The sequence below is a fragment of the Patagioenas fasciata genome, chromosome 10 (assembly GCF_037038585.1).
Source record: "Patagioenas fasciata isolate bPatFas1 chromosome 10, bPatFas1.hap1, whole genome shotgun sequence".
Lineage (NCBI taxonomy): Eukaryota > Metazoa > Chordata > Aves > Columbiformes > Columbidae > Patagioenas > Patagioenas fasciata.
In genome coordinates, this window is record NC_092529.1 from 4,284,823 (window position 1) to 4,305,292 (window position 20,470).

Consider the following 20,470-nt stretch of genomic DNA (forward strand, 5'->3'; position numbering starts at 1 on the left):
GATGGGGCTGGGAGTTGGAAAAGGGGTTGTGAAAGAAAGAGTGTGGGGGTTCCAGGGCCTCAAAGGGTGCCAGAGCTTCCCATGGGCTATAACATGGCAGGTATGTGGTGCAGGGCCTTCTGGCCGGGCAGGCTGTCCATGGATTGGAGGAATGATGGAACCATATTTGGGTTGGAGCTTCTAGTTAAGTTTCCTCTAAAATAAATCAAGTTTCTATCCTCAAAACTCCTCTGGAAGCTGAACCAAAGAGTCCTGTAGGCACAGCCTGACAGATTTAGGCAGGCTGGAGGAGAAATCCTCAGTCCTCACAGCGCTTTCCCCTTCCCACGCTGTTTCTGTAGCTCAGCCGGAGCAAAGGTTGCTCAGCGATTAGCGCTCGTGGAGGCAACTCTCCTGGCGCTTTGCTACCGCTCTAACTTTTGTCCTCAAATAACAGTTCTAAACATCACGCACTGAACTCTTCCCTGGAGTCATGCAAAACTGCCCTTAACAGAGCAAGCTGCCTCCAGGACTTGTGGCACTTACAGATGTATTAAAAATAGCTGTTCTCGCTGCATAAATAACTATTGGTATCTTAAAGTAAGGACAGAGATCACGCAGCACTGTTGTAATTAAAGTAATGTAGCTTTCCCCAGTTTTCTCCCAGCCATGCTACTATTCTTCACAGTTGTGAAATGAAAAACAGTTTCAACAAGTTTCAGGTACTTTGCCATCGCAAGCAGTGCCAGCTGCCAGGCAGCCAGCTACCGCATCAAAGGGACAGGTCAATAAATAGTCTTTAACTGAAGACATCCATCTGCTTTGTGGCACAATTAATTCCAGTTCAGTTCAGGGGTTTGTGAGTATTTAGTTTCTGAAACCCAGTGCCATTTTTATTGTGGGACGTTTATGTAGTGTCCTCACCAGTATTGCTTTATAAAACGCCACCGGGATATAATTGAGCACATTGATGCATTAACCTCTTCGTGTTGAATAACATGTGTCCTTTGCAGCCTGGCTGGACGTATAGTGCAGCCTGGCATTTCGGTTCATTTGAATTAATGTTCGGTGCAAATCACATGCTTGCTTGAGCAGCAGTAAAAGGGGTTTAAGCAAATCTGGCTTTGTATCAGGAGACTTACCTCTTGGTATCACATGCTTCAGGTCTTATTTCTGAAGATTTTATTTTGAAGTCCGAAACCTTAAAGGCTTACGCGTGTACAGAAGGGATAAGTGTTATGGGGTAATTATGATTGAACAAAACCTCTGATTGTCTGGCGCTGGCCAAGTGTTTATAAACATTTGGTAATCAGCAGACTTTATTTGTCCAAATCCCAAGAAGGGCCGTCACATGCTAGTGGTGTGTAATCCCGAAGGGAGCAACACAAGAACTAAACAATATCTGGGGCAGCTGTCTCTGCCTTTCGGGGCAAATTGAGAGTTTTAAAACTTGTTTTATATTCTCCTTATCATAGTCTTCTGGTCCATACTGCTTCAGCACTGGCTATTCTTGTCCGTCCAACATGAAAGGGTGCGTCGCCTTTCCTGGTATGAAAGGTCCTTTCTGCATGCAGTTGATTAACGAGCTGGAATATCCTTCAAGGATTGCATAACTCTCCTCATGTTATTTTTGTTTATGTTCTAGAGCCAGTTACAGCTCCTGTTACATTTCCATATTGCACACCACTAAAACAAACTAATGTATGACCAAGGTTTAAGAACACGTGTTTACAACAACCTCAGCCCCAGCCTGTTGTCCCATCGATTATATATGCGTGACAGTTACTGGCAGCATCAAGGCTATACATTAGAATCAGTAACAACTTCATGCATAGATGGTGTGAAGTTAGTTGAGTGGGCTTGGCTAAATTTAAGCAGCAATGGGTTGTGTAACAAAACTGAAGAGCTGTTGGCTGAGGCCCCTTCCTGAACTTGAATTTTCAGGGTATTTTCAGGTGGAGTGGTTCTGCTGCAAAAATATATTGGGTTAGAATCCATGAAACAATTTTAACGCTGAAGCTCCCCTGGTAATTTTGAGTGGATTCCTTGAGGCAGTCGGTCTTTGTGAGACGAGATAACCGAGAATAGAGAAAGCCAGCACATCATTTCGTACACTTGCTGCCTCACCATCGAAACATAATGTATCTGGCTCTTAATAACCCACTGGAGTGTCCTCCAAAAAAGCTTGAAAGGGTTGATGGGACAAACTCTAGGTGAGGTGACCATTTGCTTTTAGTTCCCTAACAAAAAGCAAAGAAGTCTTAGCTGAATGCATCTATAGAGCTCCCTCTTCCAAAATGTATTTGCAATTAATTATTCACAGCTTCCTGAGAGCGAGCTCTATAGGCTGCCTTTTTAATATGAACTGCCTCCTGGATTGGAAAATTGCCATTTATATGTAGAAGAGCCACAGAAGGTTGCAGCTGAAGTTTGTCATCTTATAAATGTATTTTCTTCTTTTGTATACACACAGTGGGTCTTTCCCTGGTTTCTTGAGGCTCAGGTGAACCAGGAGTGCAATTTTATGCCAAATATTCATTACCGAGGGGTTTCTCATAACTGTTGAATAGCTGTGCTGATTAGGGCAGACTTACCCTGTCTGGTGCCATTAGTCCTTTTCCATAACAAAATACATGTTCAGAGAGAATAAAGCACTTGGTGCGAGAACACGTTCACACAGGTAATCTGAGTGAATTTGGCCAACAGAGGCACAAGAACAGGTGGGCGAGGGTTTGAGTCCTATTAAACTGGTCAATCCAGGGTTTGGTTTTGTTCCAAAAACTAATTGCGAATTTTCCATCGGTGACTTCGTGTGCTGTTATTTCCTTGGGAGTAGGAAAAAGGGGGAAAAAAAGGTAATTAATTCAGGGGGAAAAAAACCCACAGTGGTTTTTCTTGTATTGGATCCAGACGCGAAACCGCACACACCACCTGTGTGGTACAACACCCCAGACCGCCATGGTTTCTGCTCTCCGTGATGGAGGTGAAGGAAAATGCCTGATTTTTGTAGTTATCTGAAAACAGAAGTTAATTAATGTTTTTTTTAGGTAGCAAGTTCATTTCTGTGGTCTCAGGGTGAGGCATTTCTGTTGTGACTGAGGTCAAAATTCTCCTTGACTTAAAAAAATCTTGCAGAAGGTCTTCAGAGTTCGGTTGCTTCATTTGTGGAGGAGTTTTATCTGAGTGAACAGTAAGAAACAGTTTGTTCTTTCATACGTATTTGACAAATGAAGTATCGGGCGTAATAAGGTGTGTCCAGTGTGTGAAGACACAGTATGTTGCACGAAAGTAAAATAAAAAATAGTTTAAAATCAGTATTTGACAATGATTCATGGCAATTACTGAAAGAGAGAAGCCTTAATGAATTTCTTCCCCTGAGGAGCAGAGTATTTTTATGGTTGAATGTTGCTCCCTTAAGATGCCATTTAGGAATTTCTTTTTATTTATTAACCTAAGTGACAGAATAAAGTTTACCCAATATCTGGAGTTAGCTAAACAAGACCTTGGTGGCGGCCGTGCTGGGACAGACAGTGTTTGTGTGTGGGGGCCACAGGGGAGACCCGATCACGGCTCCAGCCTTCGCCCTGCAAACCGCGTAGCACGATGTTCCCCGCATCGCTTTTTCCCTTTGGTAATGAACTGAAATGAGGAGAAAGACGTGGATGCAGGGCAGTTGCAAGTGTCCGTGATGGAGACACCGTGGGCGACGCTGCCATGTGGCTTCAAAGCCGGGTTTCATGGCAATGCCAGGGTGAGCTGGTCTTGCACCTTCCAGGGAGCAAACGTGAAATCCTCAGTGCTTTGTGCACGCTTCCTTATCTCTTCCTGAAGCAGTCACAGGCTGCTAAAAAGAGCTTAAAATGGAATGCCGTGCCATATATTGAAGAAAAATGCCACAAGCGTATGGAAGGTGTAGGGCTGCAAAGCTCAGCTTTGCTCCCATAAGCCACGCTGACTTAGCAAGCAGCGTTCAGGGGGCAGGGATATATACGATACCACGCTATTCTCGCAGTCTTCACAACCAGGCTTCTTCATCTTGTTTTGTTTCTTTTCAACTATTCAGGCGCAACGTACTGAGCTTGTCCTCGGGAATTGAACATATTGGTATTATCAAGTGGGATCTAGCACTGTGTCTTCTCCTCGTCTGGGTGATATGTTTCTTCTGCATTTGGAAAGGAGTCAAGTCCACTGGGAAAGTAAGTGCTCTTTTACCTTTTTCCTAATCATTGCAGTTAGCAGATGTTAGGAATACGAAGTAGTGCTGCTTTTAAAGCTGTTCACTATGCCCTTGCAAAAATATGTATTTTTTTCACTGAATACAAGAGGGACTTGGATTCAGCTGACTTTGGAAAGTGATGGCCAGTTCCCAAAATGCCCGTGAGTCAAGTAGCCGTTACTGGAATGGCATCAAGATGCAGATACCAGCACGGTTCGAGTACCACTTCATCTCTCTGGGGACGAGCGTCCCGCTGGTCCATGTCGTGAGCGTGAAGGTCTTGGGCTTGCGATGTGTGGTGCTCTGTGCTCCCTGGCCGTGCTCTCACACCGGCCAAGTTCATTCTCAGTGCAGGGGGCTGGATGTTAACATAGCTGTGGTAGGGATGTTTTAAGTCAGTGGAAACTGCTGGATGCACAGCATTTTTGAGATGCTGCTCGCTTACAGAAGAGCTCCATGTAGACACCGAAGACTAAACTTCGGTACTCATTTAGAAGCACTGTCATTAACAGAGATCTTGGATAGTTTGTGTTTTTAGTCTCATCGTGTGCTCTTTAGTACCATGTTTTCCTTTAAAGGATAACAAATCATTCCTGAACCTCATCCTACTCCAGTGCAAGAAACAAATTACAGAAAATCTTGACCAATCATTTAACAACATGGAGCACGATATTATTGCCCCTTGCTTACAGTAGTGGTTTTAAACCTAGTTTAATGAGAAAATGCTTTTGAAACCACTGCACGTGTGTGGCTCTTAGCTTTCAAACCTGTTGGTTGAGGCAGCATTTCAGATGAATCTAACAGAGACTGAGAGGTCTCAAGACACTAAGCTCCGATGTATTTCTTGTCAACTGAGTGGAAGGGAGGAACCCTGTTAGTGTCCCACCTGAGAGAAAGGCCAGAGCAGGAACCCATCTTTCATCAGCCTCTAGTGAAGCCCAAGAGGAGTGAGCGACTGCAAATGCCTCAAGTGCAGAAAAAGCATCATTTAGCAGTTTTATTTTGTTACATGCTGCAGAATCAAGCAGGAGACAAACCTCCATAGGAAGCCAGACCTCATTAGTTCCACAGTTGACTAAACTACTTGATTTACTGTCGTTTCTCTCTTGCTTTCCCTGATTTTTATCATGGAGCCTCATTAAAATCATGCTGGTAACTTACCCTGGATTCCCGCCATCTTTGCCCCATAGAACACCTTCCACACCTCTAAAGCATACGTTGACAAAAATATTTGCTTCTCTTTTCCCTCTGATTGATGTGACCCAGCGAGGCGATTGTGTACATTTTATTGTAAAGGTGAACGCAATAAATCTCCTTCAGCAGCCGACTCACAGCACGTGTTCCTGCAGCACCTGGTGTCTGCTTGCGAAAGGTTGCGGTGGCTCTGAGAGGTTTTTCCAAGCTCCCTATGCTACACTATTTCCAGCCCCTCTGAAGGTAACAGGTTGAAAACCAGCCTGTTAAAATCGGTTGTCTGAAGATTTGTGTTTTCTGGGCATCCAGCAGAACGCTCTCATTTCTAAGACAAGGCGGTTGGTAGGGATTTGCTGCCTCCTCTCTGCAGGATCTGAGCTTGTGCCGAGTCAAAACCACTGGAAAGTCTCCGGTTGACTCCATTAACTTTGGGGTCAAACAAAAGTAAACTGTAAACTCTAACGGAGGACTCGAATTATTTGAGAAGTCTAGTTTACTTTAGTGGATGGTTGTTTATAGCACTTCCCTGCTTCCCAGTGTGTTAATGGCTCTTTGGAGAGCAGGGGGAAAAAAATAGCGACATAGTTTTTAAATCTCATCGTGGCGTATTGGACAAATAAACACAAAATCATGAGGAAAAATAATAGTTGTGCTTATGTTTTGGATGTTGTGCTTGATCTTAAAAATTCCTCCAGCATTACGAGAGAATCCGTACCTGCAGCGCGAAGGCCACTTGTGAGTGTTGTTCACTCAGTTCCTGCAAATCTTGCTTGTAAGAAAATTCTGATTTTCTCATAGAAGGCATAGAAACCCCCCTTTTATCCCTCAGGTTTTGGTGAAACTAGGCTCATGTGCCATATATATTGTCAGCGGAAAATATCCAGAAAATTCAAGGAGAGAATTAAAAAGGATACGTATGGAAAGGTTTCCTTGCATTTTATGAAATCAGTCTGGCTCCATAAATTGTTATGGCAATGTAGGCTTTGATTTTTCCTCATTATTCTCAGAGGACACACTTAAGAAGAAAAATGTTACATCCCACAAGCTTTGCTGTAGTTAAACAAATTCTGGAAAACACCAATATATTTTAAGCCGTGGCAGCGAACTGTAATCACCTGGGGGGATCATCTGAGTCCATGAAAAACACCCTTTCTTGGAGAGCAGTGATTCTTGATTGCAACACAGCCGTTATATAAAGAATGAGCGAAAGCACTGGTGAGCAAAGAAGAATGTTAGAGGTCAAAAAGTGTGGGTCTAAAGATAGAATTGTCCAAGTGCAAGCTCAATTAACCCTCACACTGGAGATTAAAGCAAAGGGCACTTTCATCAGATGAATGAGAAGATAACAAGAAGTAGGCTGTTGTTCAAAGAGAGTGGGAATAGAGGTTAAAGATAATGAAGACATATTCTCAAAACTGGATGAATAGATCCTTAGTTTCCAGTAATGATGTTGCTGAACAGGCAGCAAGGGCAAGAATGAAGTTATGGAACTGGAAATTACCAGCGTTGAGGCTGATGCCAACCTGAAGGGATTCGTGCGCTCAAGGCGATGGGAAGGGAGATGCAGGAGCATGGACCGAATTACCTTCACCTCTGACAAAAGTGTGCCGTTGCCTGTAAGAGCGGTGCTGAGGCTGCGCAGCAAAGTTGGAGGTAGCAGCAAAAGCCACGCCGCTGCAGAAATACAAATGCAGCCCCTATATTTAACCCCCGCCTCGATATAAGAGTCTCTGGCTGTCTCAGGGTAGGGCTGGGGAGGGCGCAGCGTTGTTTGCACATAAGTCTTGCGAAACACTTTGCAGGTTTTGAGTTCAAATAAAGAATGAGGTAATGCTTCAGGCACCCTCAGCCAGGGGATCTCTCCAGCTGCCCCGGCCAAGGCGATGTCATGTGAGGAGGACAACCAGGACAAAGGCACAATTTCTGACCGAAATCATGAGTTGTATAAAATCCTGTGTGTCTCTGCCTGACGTGACCTCTGAATCCACTTTGCCTCAGACCTAAGCAGTAAGATGGTGAACACCATTATACTAGAAGGCAGCACAGAAACACTCAGGTTGGGTCCTTTTTAGGTATGAAGGGGCTTTGAATTCCCATCATTAGATCTCTTGATTCTGGTGCCACAGACTAAACATACCTTTTCTTTTTATTTAAATTACCAGGTAGTGTACATCACTGCCACATTCCCATTCATCATGCTCCTTGTTCTACTCATCCGTGGCGTGACCCTGCCTGGAGCTGCAGAAGGCATCAAGTTTTATCTTTATCCCGATATCTCACGGTTAGCCGACCCACAGGTACAGAACTGGGACTGGGGAGCGGGACGATTTCCTATGCGAAGAATGGTGGAGGGTGATGGTGGTGATATAACGGCAGATTTTTTTTCCTCACAGTCTTTAGAGATATAAATATAGCATGAACATTAATGCTGGGTTATATTTTCCAGAGATCTGCTTGAGAAGGTCGCTGTTAAATGTGTTAATGCATCTTTCCGTGTGTATGGACGTGTGTGTATGCGTGTGTATTTTTTTTCGTATCAAAGGACTCTGAGGCTGTAGACTCTGTCTCGTTATACAATCTCAACTTTCTTGTTGGTAAGGTAAGGGAGACGCATTTCTTTAATGAGGATAGTCTTTAGTTTCAAAGCAGAGACACGTGAGCTTCACAGATGGAACAACAAGCGACAACTGTGAGTACCAGTGTCACTTAGTGACAATAGGAGGAGACTGGGAAAGAAGGGAATGGAATAATAGAAGAAAGAAGACCCATGGAAAGGTGGAGAAAAATGCTTTCAGCCCTGTCTAGTGGGAGCTAGGCTTAATCTTTCTGTATAGGCTGTGATGAGATTCATGTCAGTGCTCACATGTGGCACTTGAGCACACCAGCATAATTTCTGCAAATGGTGATCATGTGAGAAATGAAAAAAAAATGTAATATCCCCCCCAAAATAGAAAACAAGGGACTTTCGAAAATAACAAAATGATGGTCACAGAGAGAGGGAATGTCTTTCTTTGCTATTTCTTTCTAATGAGTAGGTGGTTAAGTAGGAAAAGTATAATTGAAGGAAACATTGCAGAAAGTTGCTTCATTCTCTAGTCTTGCCCTCTTTGTACAGGACACCCGCTTTATAGGAGGCGTTATATTTTATGGATGAATCTCCGTTTATGGGACTCTTATCATTTTTATGATCTACTCTTAGCCCTAAGCCGAGCGCTGAGGTGGTGGGAGGGAGGAGGTGACGATCTGCAGTCTTAATTCTTGCTTACTTAGACTCCTTAGTGTTTCTACTGGTGTTAGCAGACTTGCATTATCAGGAAGAAGCGAACAGATGGGATTCGGTGGATGCATTTTGATAGTCTTCTATGTATTTTCTAACCGAGAAGTTGATGCTGTACTGTTACTTCCATCTGTATGTTTTTTTAATGTAATCAGGAGAATCATGAGACTGAGATCAGATATGTATCTTATAAAGTGCATTGTATTTTACTTGTTTTTCCCCTACCCCTGTTGCTTTTTATCTTGCTTTTGAACAGATACAAAACCAACCAGAAAGCTAGAAAAATAAACAAACCACATGCAGAAATGTGTTTTCTCAAGCTTTTCGCATCCTCAGTTTAGTGACTGTCAGCTGATTCTAACTGAAACGAGTTACCACAGATATAAGCAATGTTATAAATACTTCTGCATTTCCTATTGCGCTAAAACACGTTTATTGTCGCGCCAACAGGAAGGATCAGCTGAGTGACTAAGAAACCAGGAATACTGAGCATCTCTGGGGAGGTGATATGGGAACTGTTGTAGAGATGATGTTCTTGTGGGCTCTGACGCTAACTGTTTTCTTTTCCTATAAAAGCCAAACTTGCAAATGTGATGTTCTCTTTCCCTCTCTCCCTGACCCCTTAGCTATTACCCCCAATGGAAGCAATTATTGTGTTGATTTTTGCCTAGTTTGAACTGTGTGTTTGTGTTGAGTGTTGCAATGCAACAGTGCCAGTTATAACAGTCTTTCTGTCTTTCCCTTCAGGTCTGGATAGATGCAGGGACACAAATCTTCTTCTCATATGCAATCTGCTTAGGAGCAATGACTTCCCTGGGGAGCTACAACAAATACAAATACAACTGCTATAGGCAAGTTTCCATCCAAGGGGGTTTAGTGTTTTAGCTAAATGATGTAAATAAAGTAGGGACAATGGGTTAATTTTTTTTTAATTAACTTGCTCCATGACATATGTGTGACTTAGGGACTGTTTGCTGCTGGGATGCCTGAACAGTGGTACCAGTTTTGTGTCTGGCTTCGCAATTTTTTCCGTCCTGGGCTTCATGGCACAAGAGCAAGGGGTGAACATTGCTGATGTGGCAGAGTCAGGTACGATGGTATTTGTGGCAGTGGTGGTGGGCACTGCCGCCCAGCGTGTGAGCAAAGTTCTGCAGACTCAATCAGCTAACATCTAAGCAATAAAAACAGGACAAGGTTTCCCATAATCTCCAGAAAAATAAGCACATTGTTGATTTGGGCTTTCATCTAGAGCAGTGAGGGTTAGCCGGGGTTGTATTGTTTACTCTGTCTTGATTAACAGGGCAGCGAACACATTTCCCAGAATGTGCTAATCCATTAGAGTTGAGATTAGAGTTACAGTAACCACTCCATTATCTAGGGTCATTGATTCAACAATTTATTCCATCCTTCTTTTCAGACTACCTTTATTTTCACGCAAATAGCCAGTGTTTATGTATATTTTCATACCTTAGTTTTGCTTGCTTACAGCGCAGAGCTGCACTGGGAATGCTACCTTGGCCTTTTGCAGGGACATACACGCAGACATTCCCAAATCTCACTGAAAGCCAAGAGAAGTTGGAGAACTCCATCTCCTTGGTTCCGTGGACCATTTCATCCACGTGAACTCCAGCTGTTGCAATCCCGTATTTGTCCTCTGTAGCTTCAGGGTGAGGTTGATAGACCCAGGAGGAGTCCATTTTGAAACTGGCTGCACACTTAGGTTCCTCCCTTGGTTCAGAAACGTTCTTCCCATTAATGTCCAGCTGCACACTTGCAGCTGAAGGAGGCTGAGCCCTCGTAGCAGGTGAATGTTTCTCAGACAAAACAGAAGACATTTTTTCCTCTGTGCATGTCTTGTCCGTGAGGGCAGGTATAACCATGTGTTCTCATGTAGAACCGATTAGGTGGGAATTACCACTCAAAAATAATGAGTCAGGCCTCAACCGCCAAGAGGCTTAAAGCTAATCAGATTCAAGTAATAACAATGTCACCTGAGTGCACTTTTGGCATTTCTTTCTGATTTTTTTTTTCTTTTGAGCAATTTTAATTCACCCACATAGTATTTGAAAGCTTTCCTCTGCCAACATGCTATTAAAATGCAAAGGTCAATACGTCTTCTGATCACATGGCTCTGGAATTAAGTCTTTAAGAAAAATATCTCGCTTCGCAAGGGCTAATGACAAACTAATGGCATTGGTGACACCGCTGGATTCTTGGGTGGCTGCAATTGGCACACCTCTCGCTAGTGTAATTAGTGTAATTAGTTAACAGTCTTGGCCATAATGCTTATTTTGATCAGAGGTTGATTGCTTTGCTTGAAAACAGGAAGCAAGGGAATAATCCTATTGAATGAATCATAAATAGCCCCTTTTTTTTTAATATGTAGGTGGATCATTTCCAAGAGTAGCATTTTTAAGTATTTCCACATGAGGTTTTTATCTGGTCAATATTTATTCTAATTTTTATTATTAAATCTGTGTGAAACAGGCAGCTATATCCCTGTTGCTTTACATTTTTCGAATTAAACCATTTTCTAGCCACGCTGGATTTTAAAGTAATTTTAAAATGCAAATTAACTAACGAATTTAGTGTTTACATAGCATTTTTTCATCAAACAGCTCAAAAAGCATTTTTTTAAAGGAGGGATTTTATATCTTGTTATAGGGACAACGAGGGCACTGATGAGCTTCCAAACTCAGTTTTCAGTGTCTTGCATATTTTGCTGTTGATTCCTTCAGGTTTTCTACTTTATTTAAATTCAGCCCCAGTTGCTAATAGCCAGAGACTCCAACCATCTCACTGTTCAGTGGGTCGCCCGTCATCACCGGCTGTCCTAAGGGATATTTTTACATGGCACTAAACATTACCAGAATTATCCCAACCACTGCCCATGGGTTTCCTCGCTGCCTTTCTCAGCAGAGATTGAGTGCAGAGCCGCCAGAGACCATTTGGTCCCCGTGGGACGAGTGTCCCATGTGTGGCCATGGGGAAAGCTCTCGCCGCTGACTTCTCGGTGCAGAGACATTCAGCAGGAGCTTGAGCCTTTTTTGGCCTTGCCTTTTTTGGTTTCTTATGATGGAAGGTCAGAATGGCTCCCCTGGGCCGGGAAAGGTGAGCGGAGTCACTGCCACTTGGCCGTGGCACTGGGGAAAGGACATTGTCCACGGGGCCAAGACCTCCTTGTCCCAGTGAGTTATATCCCTCCTGTTTCCTTGTTTACCCTCTTGCAAGCCAGGGGAACATCAACAAATTTGCTGACATCAGAACCTCATGGCCACATCTTTTTTGCTGTGCCAAATTCAGCCTTAGCGCAATGTGCCCAGGGCACGCTTGCCAGTGAGCGGTGGCTTTTGCTGGCCCTTCACCGGCTCTAATGGGTTTACACAACAGTTAAATTAGACCCCTGTGGCTTCTCAGATTTTTAATAAACAGCCCCTTGATTTTTTTTTTTTCAGAAATACTTTTAGAGGGAGAGAGGAAAGCAGCAGAGTCTCCACAAAGCCATAGTGAGTCCTGTCCAATCTGTGCTGCGTCTCTGGCTGGGAAAAATACTTCACTGCCAGTGCAATTTGTAGCAGTGTTAAAACAGCACAAGATTTGCCTTTTTTTCTTTTTTTTTTAGATCCCATTTGCAAACAAATTCAAATGAAGCAGACCTGGCTATAGTGCCTTGGGTTTCCAACCGGGCCGCAGCGCTTTGCCGGCAAACGGCCAGCGCGTGGGCCGGGATTGTGGCAACCCTAATTAGCTCTTAATAGCGGCCACACGTCCTTCACTTTTCCAAAACACCCTTCAGAGCAACAGCGTTTCACCTTAAATACAATTTTTAGATTATTTATGTTCAGTCGAGGGGATGCCAGGAACATTTTCACATGGACTTTTCTACTCTTTGTATTTCAACACTTTGTTTCAAAGGAAGATCAAAGCTAGCGCAGGGCTAAGGGCACAAGGCTGTATCACAGTGCAAGGACAGTGTCACTGGCCAAAGCGTGCAGAATTGCAGCAAGTTTTGAGGAGAGCAGTTTTACATCTGTCTCATCAATTGCACAGATCAGCTGCAAATGCCATTGGTAGCAGTTCTTCCTCAGGGAGGATCTACTGTGTCCACAGAGTCAGGAGGCAAAAAGCAAAGCCCCCCCCCAAATTTGAGACATTCACTATTTTTTTGGTATCTTCTGTCATATAAAATTTTAGTTATGTTTCATTTTAAATAAAATTAGTTGCTCAATTGTTGGCTAATTTGTATTTATTTCTGCTCCAGTATTTTCAGTGACCTAAAGTTTTCTTTAGTTTGGAAAAAAAGTCATCTTTTTTTTTTTTTTACCTCTTTCTCATGTTTCTTTTTCCATCTTTCTTGTTGGAAAGGAAAAGCAGGAGGTAGGAAAAGCATAGTTCGAGATTTTTCTGTCCAGATGAGAGATAAGATTTCTGTCCCCACACTGCAGCAGTTTAAAAAAAGTTCTTTTTCCTATTGAAAATCACTTGAATCCACTTGAAAATCCTGGGTTTTTTTGAGGCTACTTAAAACAAGCGGATGAGCCAAGCGTTCCCAGGTTTAATCTGAATTTCAATCTGCCCTCAGAACTTTTTGGCAGCTTCACCAAATTTCTGCAACCACTTGTGAGAGCTTGCTGTCCATGCTGGATTGCCAGTGTTCCCGTGTCCCGCTCACAAAAGGCTCTTTTTCTCTTGATAAAAGCTCTGATGAGCGATAGCTGGTAGCCCCTGGCTCCAGATGAGCGTGCGAGGGCTCTGCCCCTGTGTCGGGGTGTGGGTACCAGGGAGATGCCATCTTGGTCCATGCTGCAGATAAGACCCAGTTTAGTGATGAGCCCTCGCATACAAGACTTGGCTTTCCAGACCTGAGAAGCTGGACACTCAGTCCCAGCCCCGCTGCTGCTCCCAGCCTGTTTCTATCCATCATTGGGGCTGATGTCGGTCGTATCAGTGTCACCGTGGCAGGTCTGCCTAGGCTGGCTGGATAGGGCAGATGATGTGACAGCACGGGAAAGCCATTTTACACAAAGTGATTTTACACACCAGCAATTTTTTTCAGGGACCACAGCTGATATAACTAGGAGTAGCCTGATCCCTTCAGTGCAGCAAGGGAGGGTTTGCAGAAGCGAAGGAGCAAACTCCCGGAGTGCAAACCCCGCTTTAGAAAAGCCGTGCTGGGTTCAGAGGTTGCATACAGAGGGAGGCAGGGGTTGTATTTAGCCAAGATCCCAGGGAGCGTTTGGAGCAGAGCCCCTTCCCTGCATGCAAAAGAGTTTCATCATCATCATCTTCATGGTGGCCATGTGGGCTAGCGGTGGGATCCTGCCATTCCCCCGGGTCACTCCTCCTCCCCTGCCCCCAGCCCTGTCCCGTGTCTGCGCGGGGCAGGTGTAGGATCACCTCCATTACGGGCATGTTTGAGACAGATGTTAAAACTGGTGATCTGTTAGCAATGGCCTTGGGGGTTTGCCTGTGGTTTCTGCTGTAGTCATGCGTGCTTCGATTTCAGATAAAAGAGCCAAACTGTTTCACTTCTGGTATTTCCAGCCGCGTTTGGATTTATCTGAACGGAACCAGGCATTCCTGCATTTGAGGGTGGCTACCTGTGTCAAAGAGCTGGTACTTACTATTTCTCTTCCCTTCCCCCTTTCCTATTTTCTCTTTCTCTAGGTCCAGGCCTGGCCTTCATTGCCTACCCAAAAGCTGTGTCCATGATGCCGCTGCCCACCTTTTGGGCAATCCTTTTTTTTATTATGCTTCTGTTGCTTGGACTGGATAGCCAGGTTAGTATTGTGGGTGAGAGATGGGCTTGTTGTCTCAGCGCTGCTGAGAGGGAAAAGCTGGTTTTGCGGGCATGAGTTAAGAACAAAGGACCTCTAATGCTGCTTAAGAGGAATTCGTCTGGGCTGCTTTTTAGTACAGGGGCTGCAATTTGTTGGATTTCTTGGTTGATAGTATGTTATTGCTCCGTAAGTCTCTGTCATCAGGAGTTAATGGAGTCCACAAGACCAAGGTAGTACACCCTAACCTAAATATCGGTCCCAGTCTGGCCCAAAATACTACCGTTTTGGTCATGACATAGTATTTTCCTACTTAAGAAAAGAGCTTAATCATTTTAAAATCATAAAAGACTACAGCAATCTGTTCCACAGTGGATGTCGTGCCATTGCCATAACCTGCAGTGTGTCTACCCCATCATTAAAACACTCTGTAAGAATGAATAACTATTAGGAGTACAAGCTCTCATAGTTGCCAAGTGTCAAAAAAAAGAAAATCAAAGCCATTTTGAGGCACAAAAAGCACAAAATATTTTGTACCGTGTATCCAGGGTGGCTTCAGGAACAGTCAGAGGACAAAGCCACAGCCTTTTTCAGTGGCCTTAGTCTTGGAGCCGCTGAGCAGCCTGAGGTTCTGTTGGTTTTCACTTCACCAGTGCACATTCATTTCCTCCAAACAGGCCAGAAAGCATCTTGGGTTCCCGCTGTACTAATTTTATAGCACACAGTGCTCTTAATTAGCGAGCATGGAAAAACTAGAAAGTTCAGTCCAAGAAGTTAGGTTATTTTTCCCAGTGGTTACTTATAGGAATGTTGGACTAAATACTGCCAGGGAACGTGTAAATCATTTCTAGATAGTCCACTTGAAAGGAAACATGAGTGACCAGGGATTATGCAGTAACTGCACATGCAAAATTGCTGAAGTTTTCAGCTTTCTGCCCTCAAATGGAGAGTCACCAAGAGTATAAAAACCCAGTTGTTAACGATTAAATGTTCACTTGGCCTAAATGCTTTCTCATATGAGGAGAGATCTCTAGATGGATTTTTACCCATTTGTTGTGTACTTAATCTCTTACATTTTTGATATTCAATTTGCCCTCTATTGCTCTTTACGGCTTAATCTTTGAACTCCAGTGAGCAACTTTCAATCATTCCAAAGTAAACGTGAAAGCGCCCAATGCTGTGGTTCAACAGCCCTGTGCTTATGCAAATTGGAAGCTGTCTAGTAATTTTATAAAGCTCCTCACTGCGTAGAATGATTAGAACTAATTGGAGCACTTAATTTCTCTCCTCCACCCCTCAGTTATTTTGGAGGGCAGTCAGGCAGGTTTCTGGAATGCTGGAGCAGTTTGAGATCAAATCAGCCCAAAGGAAGGGGTTGCATTTAAAAGGAAAACCAGTTTTGCAGAAGTCGAAGTAACAAGTGAGGAGGCAACAAAATCAGGTGGAGGGTTTGCAGGAGGGGCTTGATTTCCAAAATGAAACTTCAGCTCGCGGTTAAAGAGGGTAGAGTTGTTACAGGGCACTTTTGGGCACTGGGAGAGCGATATAGATACCGGGTAGGAAAAGATAGCTTTTCTTGAAATAATACTACTTCATAGACTCCCCGTGATAACTCATTAGTTGTAAGATAATGTATCCACTTAAAGTGAAGGTCGTTTCCACAGAGGCAGCCTTGGTTATCCATGGTATCCTCGCGTCTTCAGTGAACCTGGTGCTTTTGTACCTTGCCAGGCTGGCAGTGCAGCTCAGCTGAGTGATCCCTTCTTCAGATTTGCTTGGGCACAGCTCAGTGGTTGCTTTTCTCCATGGTTGAAATGCATCTGGTTTTTTATTAACTTTAAACTTTTGTTCAAATCCAGTTTGGGTTATTTGGTTATTCAAGTTACACACCTTACATGTAGTTTTCCAACGGAAAATCAGTACAAATACAGTTATCCAGAAGCTAGATAAAGAAAGATTTTTTAGCTCATCTCTTCAGAGCTTCATTTTTGGTTTAAACATGCAAATAGTTTATAAAATCTTTGTGTGGGGACTGTGTCAACAGCACCATTATTGCAGCACAAGTCCCCAGAGCCTCACTCAGAGGTGCTTTGCTCACAGGTTCGGAACAGACAAGTTCAGTCAAGAACTGCTGCTATTTCCCATCAAAGTTTGCTTTCCCTCAGCTGGATTTGCACTAGAAAACCCAGGAGGAGAGTTTTATCCAATTGTGGAATTAGCCCAACTAGTACTGTGAGGTTTTCTGACACACCAGAAAGAGCCTGGGAGGTACTTTCTTAGCTGAGGCTTTTTTTGAGTGATTCCCCTCTGCCTCTTTCCTGGCGTACATCTTGTATTCATCTGGAACAGCTACAACATAAACCCCACATAAGTACCTTCCTGTCATCAAATTAAGTTCCATCATCCTTGCAGCTTACGTTTCCAGAGCCCCTTTGGTAGTTCCTAAGGCCACTAGGAAATGAACAGCAATTCCAAAAGCTTGTTCCAACCTGAAAACAGCCCCCACGCTTCATCCTCTGGGTTCCAAAGGAACGGCAAAGGAATTTACTTATCCAGAGCAGCACAGTTCGGGTGTTGCCATGGAGTGCTTTCTCAAGTACGAGCCTGGATAAAATGCATAGTGGGTTATTTTGAAGTCACGTTTCTCTGTTGTTGGTTTTTCTTCCCTCTAGTTTGTTGAAGTTGAAGGACAGATCACGTCATTAGTTGATCTGCACCCATCCTTCCTAAGGAAGGGTTACCGACGGGAAATCTTCATCGCTATAGTGTGTTTCCTTAGCTATCTTCTGGGACTAACTATGGTGACTGAGGTGAGTAGCACTGGTGCTGGAAATTGCCATATTTTTTAGCCAGTTTTTAGACGAATTTTGCCTGCACAGAATCAGCCGCTCAGAGAAGCGCTGCTCTTTAAATCTACAGAGTACCTTTCATCCCTAGATCTGAGAGGATTTTGAAAGGGAGCTCTATGTTGCCCCCCTTTTCTGTCAGAGGAACAGAGAAATGAAATCTCATTAAATTCAATCTGATCTCAAGCACTCATCAACAGGAGTATGAATATTAACATCTGTCTCCAAATGATGAAACACATCGGGAACCTTCGGCAGAGCAGATTAAGAATCCATCCAGTGCATGCAGGGAAAGAGATTTTTATCTTAGTTACACAGATTTGAATCGATTAAATACCCCTGGATTTATTCTTGTATAAACAAGACGGGAATATGTTCCAGTGGCTGCACTGTTGTGATATTTATCTCCAAAATAAAATCCAAGCTGGGTTTCAAAAACAACTGGAAGAGCATGGATGGTGCAAATTAAAATAGCACCTGCAGCAGAGGTGCCTAATAAACACAGTTTTCCAAGTAAAAGTGCAGGTGTATCTTGGTCAGTGTAGCAAGAGCAAAGATTCCAGCATTGTGGTATAGAATTAGAAGGAAATAATGAACTATTCTCATAAAGTCCTTTCACTCGATTCATAAACGAAGACCTTCCTGAGGAACTGACTTCCATTTTTAGTATGTTGGAAACATTAATGTTAGGAGGTGACTTACTATTTCTTTACATCATTTGTTTCTATAAATGCCCATCTTAAAATACTTTTAAGAAGGAAAGATTTAAGTGTCTCCGTAGCTTAGACTAAGTGCCTTAATTTTGTTTAATCGTTGTCTTGTTTGGAATGCTTCCTGTAGTAAACATGCATATTCCTGGGGGAAGGTAATGCCAAATATTTACCTTACCTAAGTGCTTGATATTTCTTCTTGTTAAACTGTAATCATTAAGATATGTTGATAAATATGACTGGGACCTGAGCCTGAAGTACTTCATGTTTTTCCTGTTGGATCCTAATCCGTTGTGTCTCTCTTTTACAGGGTGGCATGTATGTTTTTCAACTCTTTGACTACTATGCAGCTAGTGGTGTATGCCTTTTGTGGGTTGCATTCTTTGAATGTATTGCTGTAGCCTGGGTTTATGGTGAGTGAGAATCTTTTCATCTGATACCTTTCGATGAGTCAGTGACAATTTTGCGAGCCAAACCTTTCATCTTCAGCCACCCCAGAATCTTCTTCCCAGCAACAGACACATGCCATTCATATAAATTTGCACTGACCTCTCGGAGACAAAATTGCAGCTGGGATGAAGCCAACCTCCAGTGTTTTTCCACACAAAAATGAGTATTTTTCCATTGCTAATTAATAAAGACACAATTAGGCGTTTAGGTTTGCTATGCTTACAGATAAGAGTTGAAAGTTTGGCCAGCCGTGAAAATTTCTGTTTGTCTCTCAGAGAATTCCTTTTCAAAGCTGCCGGGGGCGAGCCAACCAAATAGGAAATACAAAAAGCCAACAGAAAAGTGTATTCTGTCCCATTTTGTTCAGGCGATGCTGAGTGCTGAGGTCTGACAGGAGCCTCTGTATCTGCCTGAGACGGCAGCTGAGGGCGGATCAGATGTTTGCTGCTCAGAACTGGTCATTTCCCTGATTTTTCATGTACTCCATCTCCTTAAGAAAGCAAAACACACAAGGCCTTCATTTTGCATCCATCATATTTCTGTAGAAGCAGGGCGGACCGTGGGGTGCGTGATAGGATCGGGAGGGATTAGCATCGTGCTCCTGCATCTGGGTAATGAGGGGTGTGTGGGATGAGAGAGCCCCCCAGCCTTCGAGCTTCTCAAGGAGAAAATCACCTTGAACTTCACAGCCATGGGAAGCATTTGAGGAATGTGTCTGACACCCTCATCTTCCCTTTAAATACCACTTGGGGAGAACAGGAAGGCAACTGTAGCCCCGCAGTTTATACGTTCAATTCTGATGAATGCTCTCGCTCTCTGTTGCAGGCGCTGATAATATTTATGATGCCATTGAGGATATGATTGGATACAGACCTGGTCCCTGGATGAAATGGAGCTGGATTGTGATCACACCAGTTCTCTGCGTGGTGAGTACTGACCTGCGCTGTTTCCAGTCCTCACACAGCAGCTCTGAGCCACCTCTCACTGGTTCTTCTCAGGTGAGGCTGTTGCATTCAGAGGCCAGTTTGTGAAGAGCTGCTGGAGGCTTGAACATGCCCCTCAAAGACATCATCCTCTCAGATGTTAGCTGTTAGCGGGACGGCTCTCTGCTGCGCAAATTGCAGTTGGCTACGTTTGAGTGGGTTTTTCTTAGGATTGGTAAAGTACTACATCCGTGACACAGAAAACTCGCTCTCCGAAGAGCAGTCCCTACTTTAAATGAACTACTAGGCCATTTTAACCAGAAGAGTTGTGCAGTCTGAGGCAGACACTCAGCTTGAAGTGCTTCATTGCCTGGGGAGAACATCCCGGTAAGCTCCTTGCAACGTACAGCAAATATTTGGGCCCTGAAGAACAGGCAGTGCTACAGCTGTTCAGCACCATTGCTTAATACCCTATTGTCAAGCAACAGTTTACCTATAAGCAGATGCTCTTTCAATTATTTAAATCTAAGAATAGTGCCCAAATTTGTCTAAAATACATATGGTATCCATCAGCTCTGTCTTTCACTGCCTCTCCTCCTTAGGGCCAGTGATAGCACCAGAGCCATACTGCTTTCAGCATTTTTGAGCCTCACTTTGTTTTCCTTTCTCATCCACAGGGGTGCTTTATCTTTTCTTTGGCCAAATACAAACCACTGACCTACAACAAGGTCTACACGTACCCAGACTGGGCAATCGGCCTGGGCTGGGTTCTTGCGCTTTCCTCCATGATCTGCATCCCTATGGTGATGGTCATCCGCATCGTACAGTCAGATGGGTCGCTCATTGAGGTAAGAGCAACCGGTTTTCTGTCCAGAGGAGAAAGGAAGCTTTAACTTGCTTTGTTTTATACAAAATAAGCACAGTGCTTGGAAAACCGCCACCTTGCCCAGGTAGGGCAAAGTTGGGTGCCTTTCCTGCGGTGAATGCAAATAAGACTGTTAAAGATCACCTGTCCCTTGGGCAAACAGCAGAAACTGAACAAACATGAAGCCTCTGTCCTCAGACAAACACCAGCTGATTTTACTTCTAGTCTAGCGT

At 43.6% G+C, this 20,470-nt stretch overlaps 1 protein-coding gene across 12 annotated transcripts in view; it reads left to right on the forward strand.

The window, feature by feature from the left end:
* The window catches only part of SLC6A6 (solute carrier family 6 member 6), a 57,409-nt gene that overhangs the window by 28,855 nt on the left and 8,084 nt on the right, over window positions 1–20,470 (forward strand). For all 12 annotated transcript variants that reach the window (XM_065845429.2, XM_065845430.2, XM_065845434.2 and 9 more), the window contains 9 exons: window positions 4,043–4,175; window positions 7,552–7,686; window positions 9,414–9,517; window positions 9,631–9,755; window positions 14,334–14,446; window positions 17,116–17,253; window positions 18,310–18,412; window positions 19,275–19,375; window positions 20,050–20,220. In XM_065845429.2, coding sequence (XP_065701501.1) covers window positions 4,043–4,175; window positions 7,552–7,686; window positions 9,414–9,517; window positions 9,631–9,755; window positions 14,334–14,446; window positions 17,116–17,253; window positions 18,310–18,412; window positions 19,275–19,375; window positions 20,050–20,220 — 1,123 coding nt within the window. The remainder of the gene's footprint in view (window positions 1–4,042; window positions 4,176–7,551; window positions 7,687–9,413; window positions 9,518–9,630; window positions 9,756–14,333; window positions 14,447–17,115; window positions 17,254–18,309; window positions 18,413–19,274; window positions 19,376–20,049; window positions 20,221–20,470) is intronic.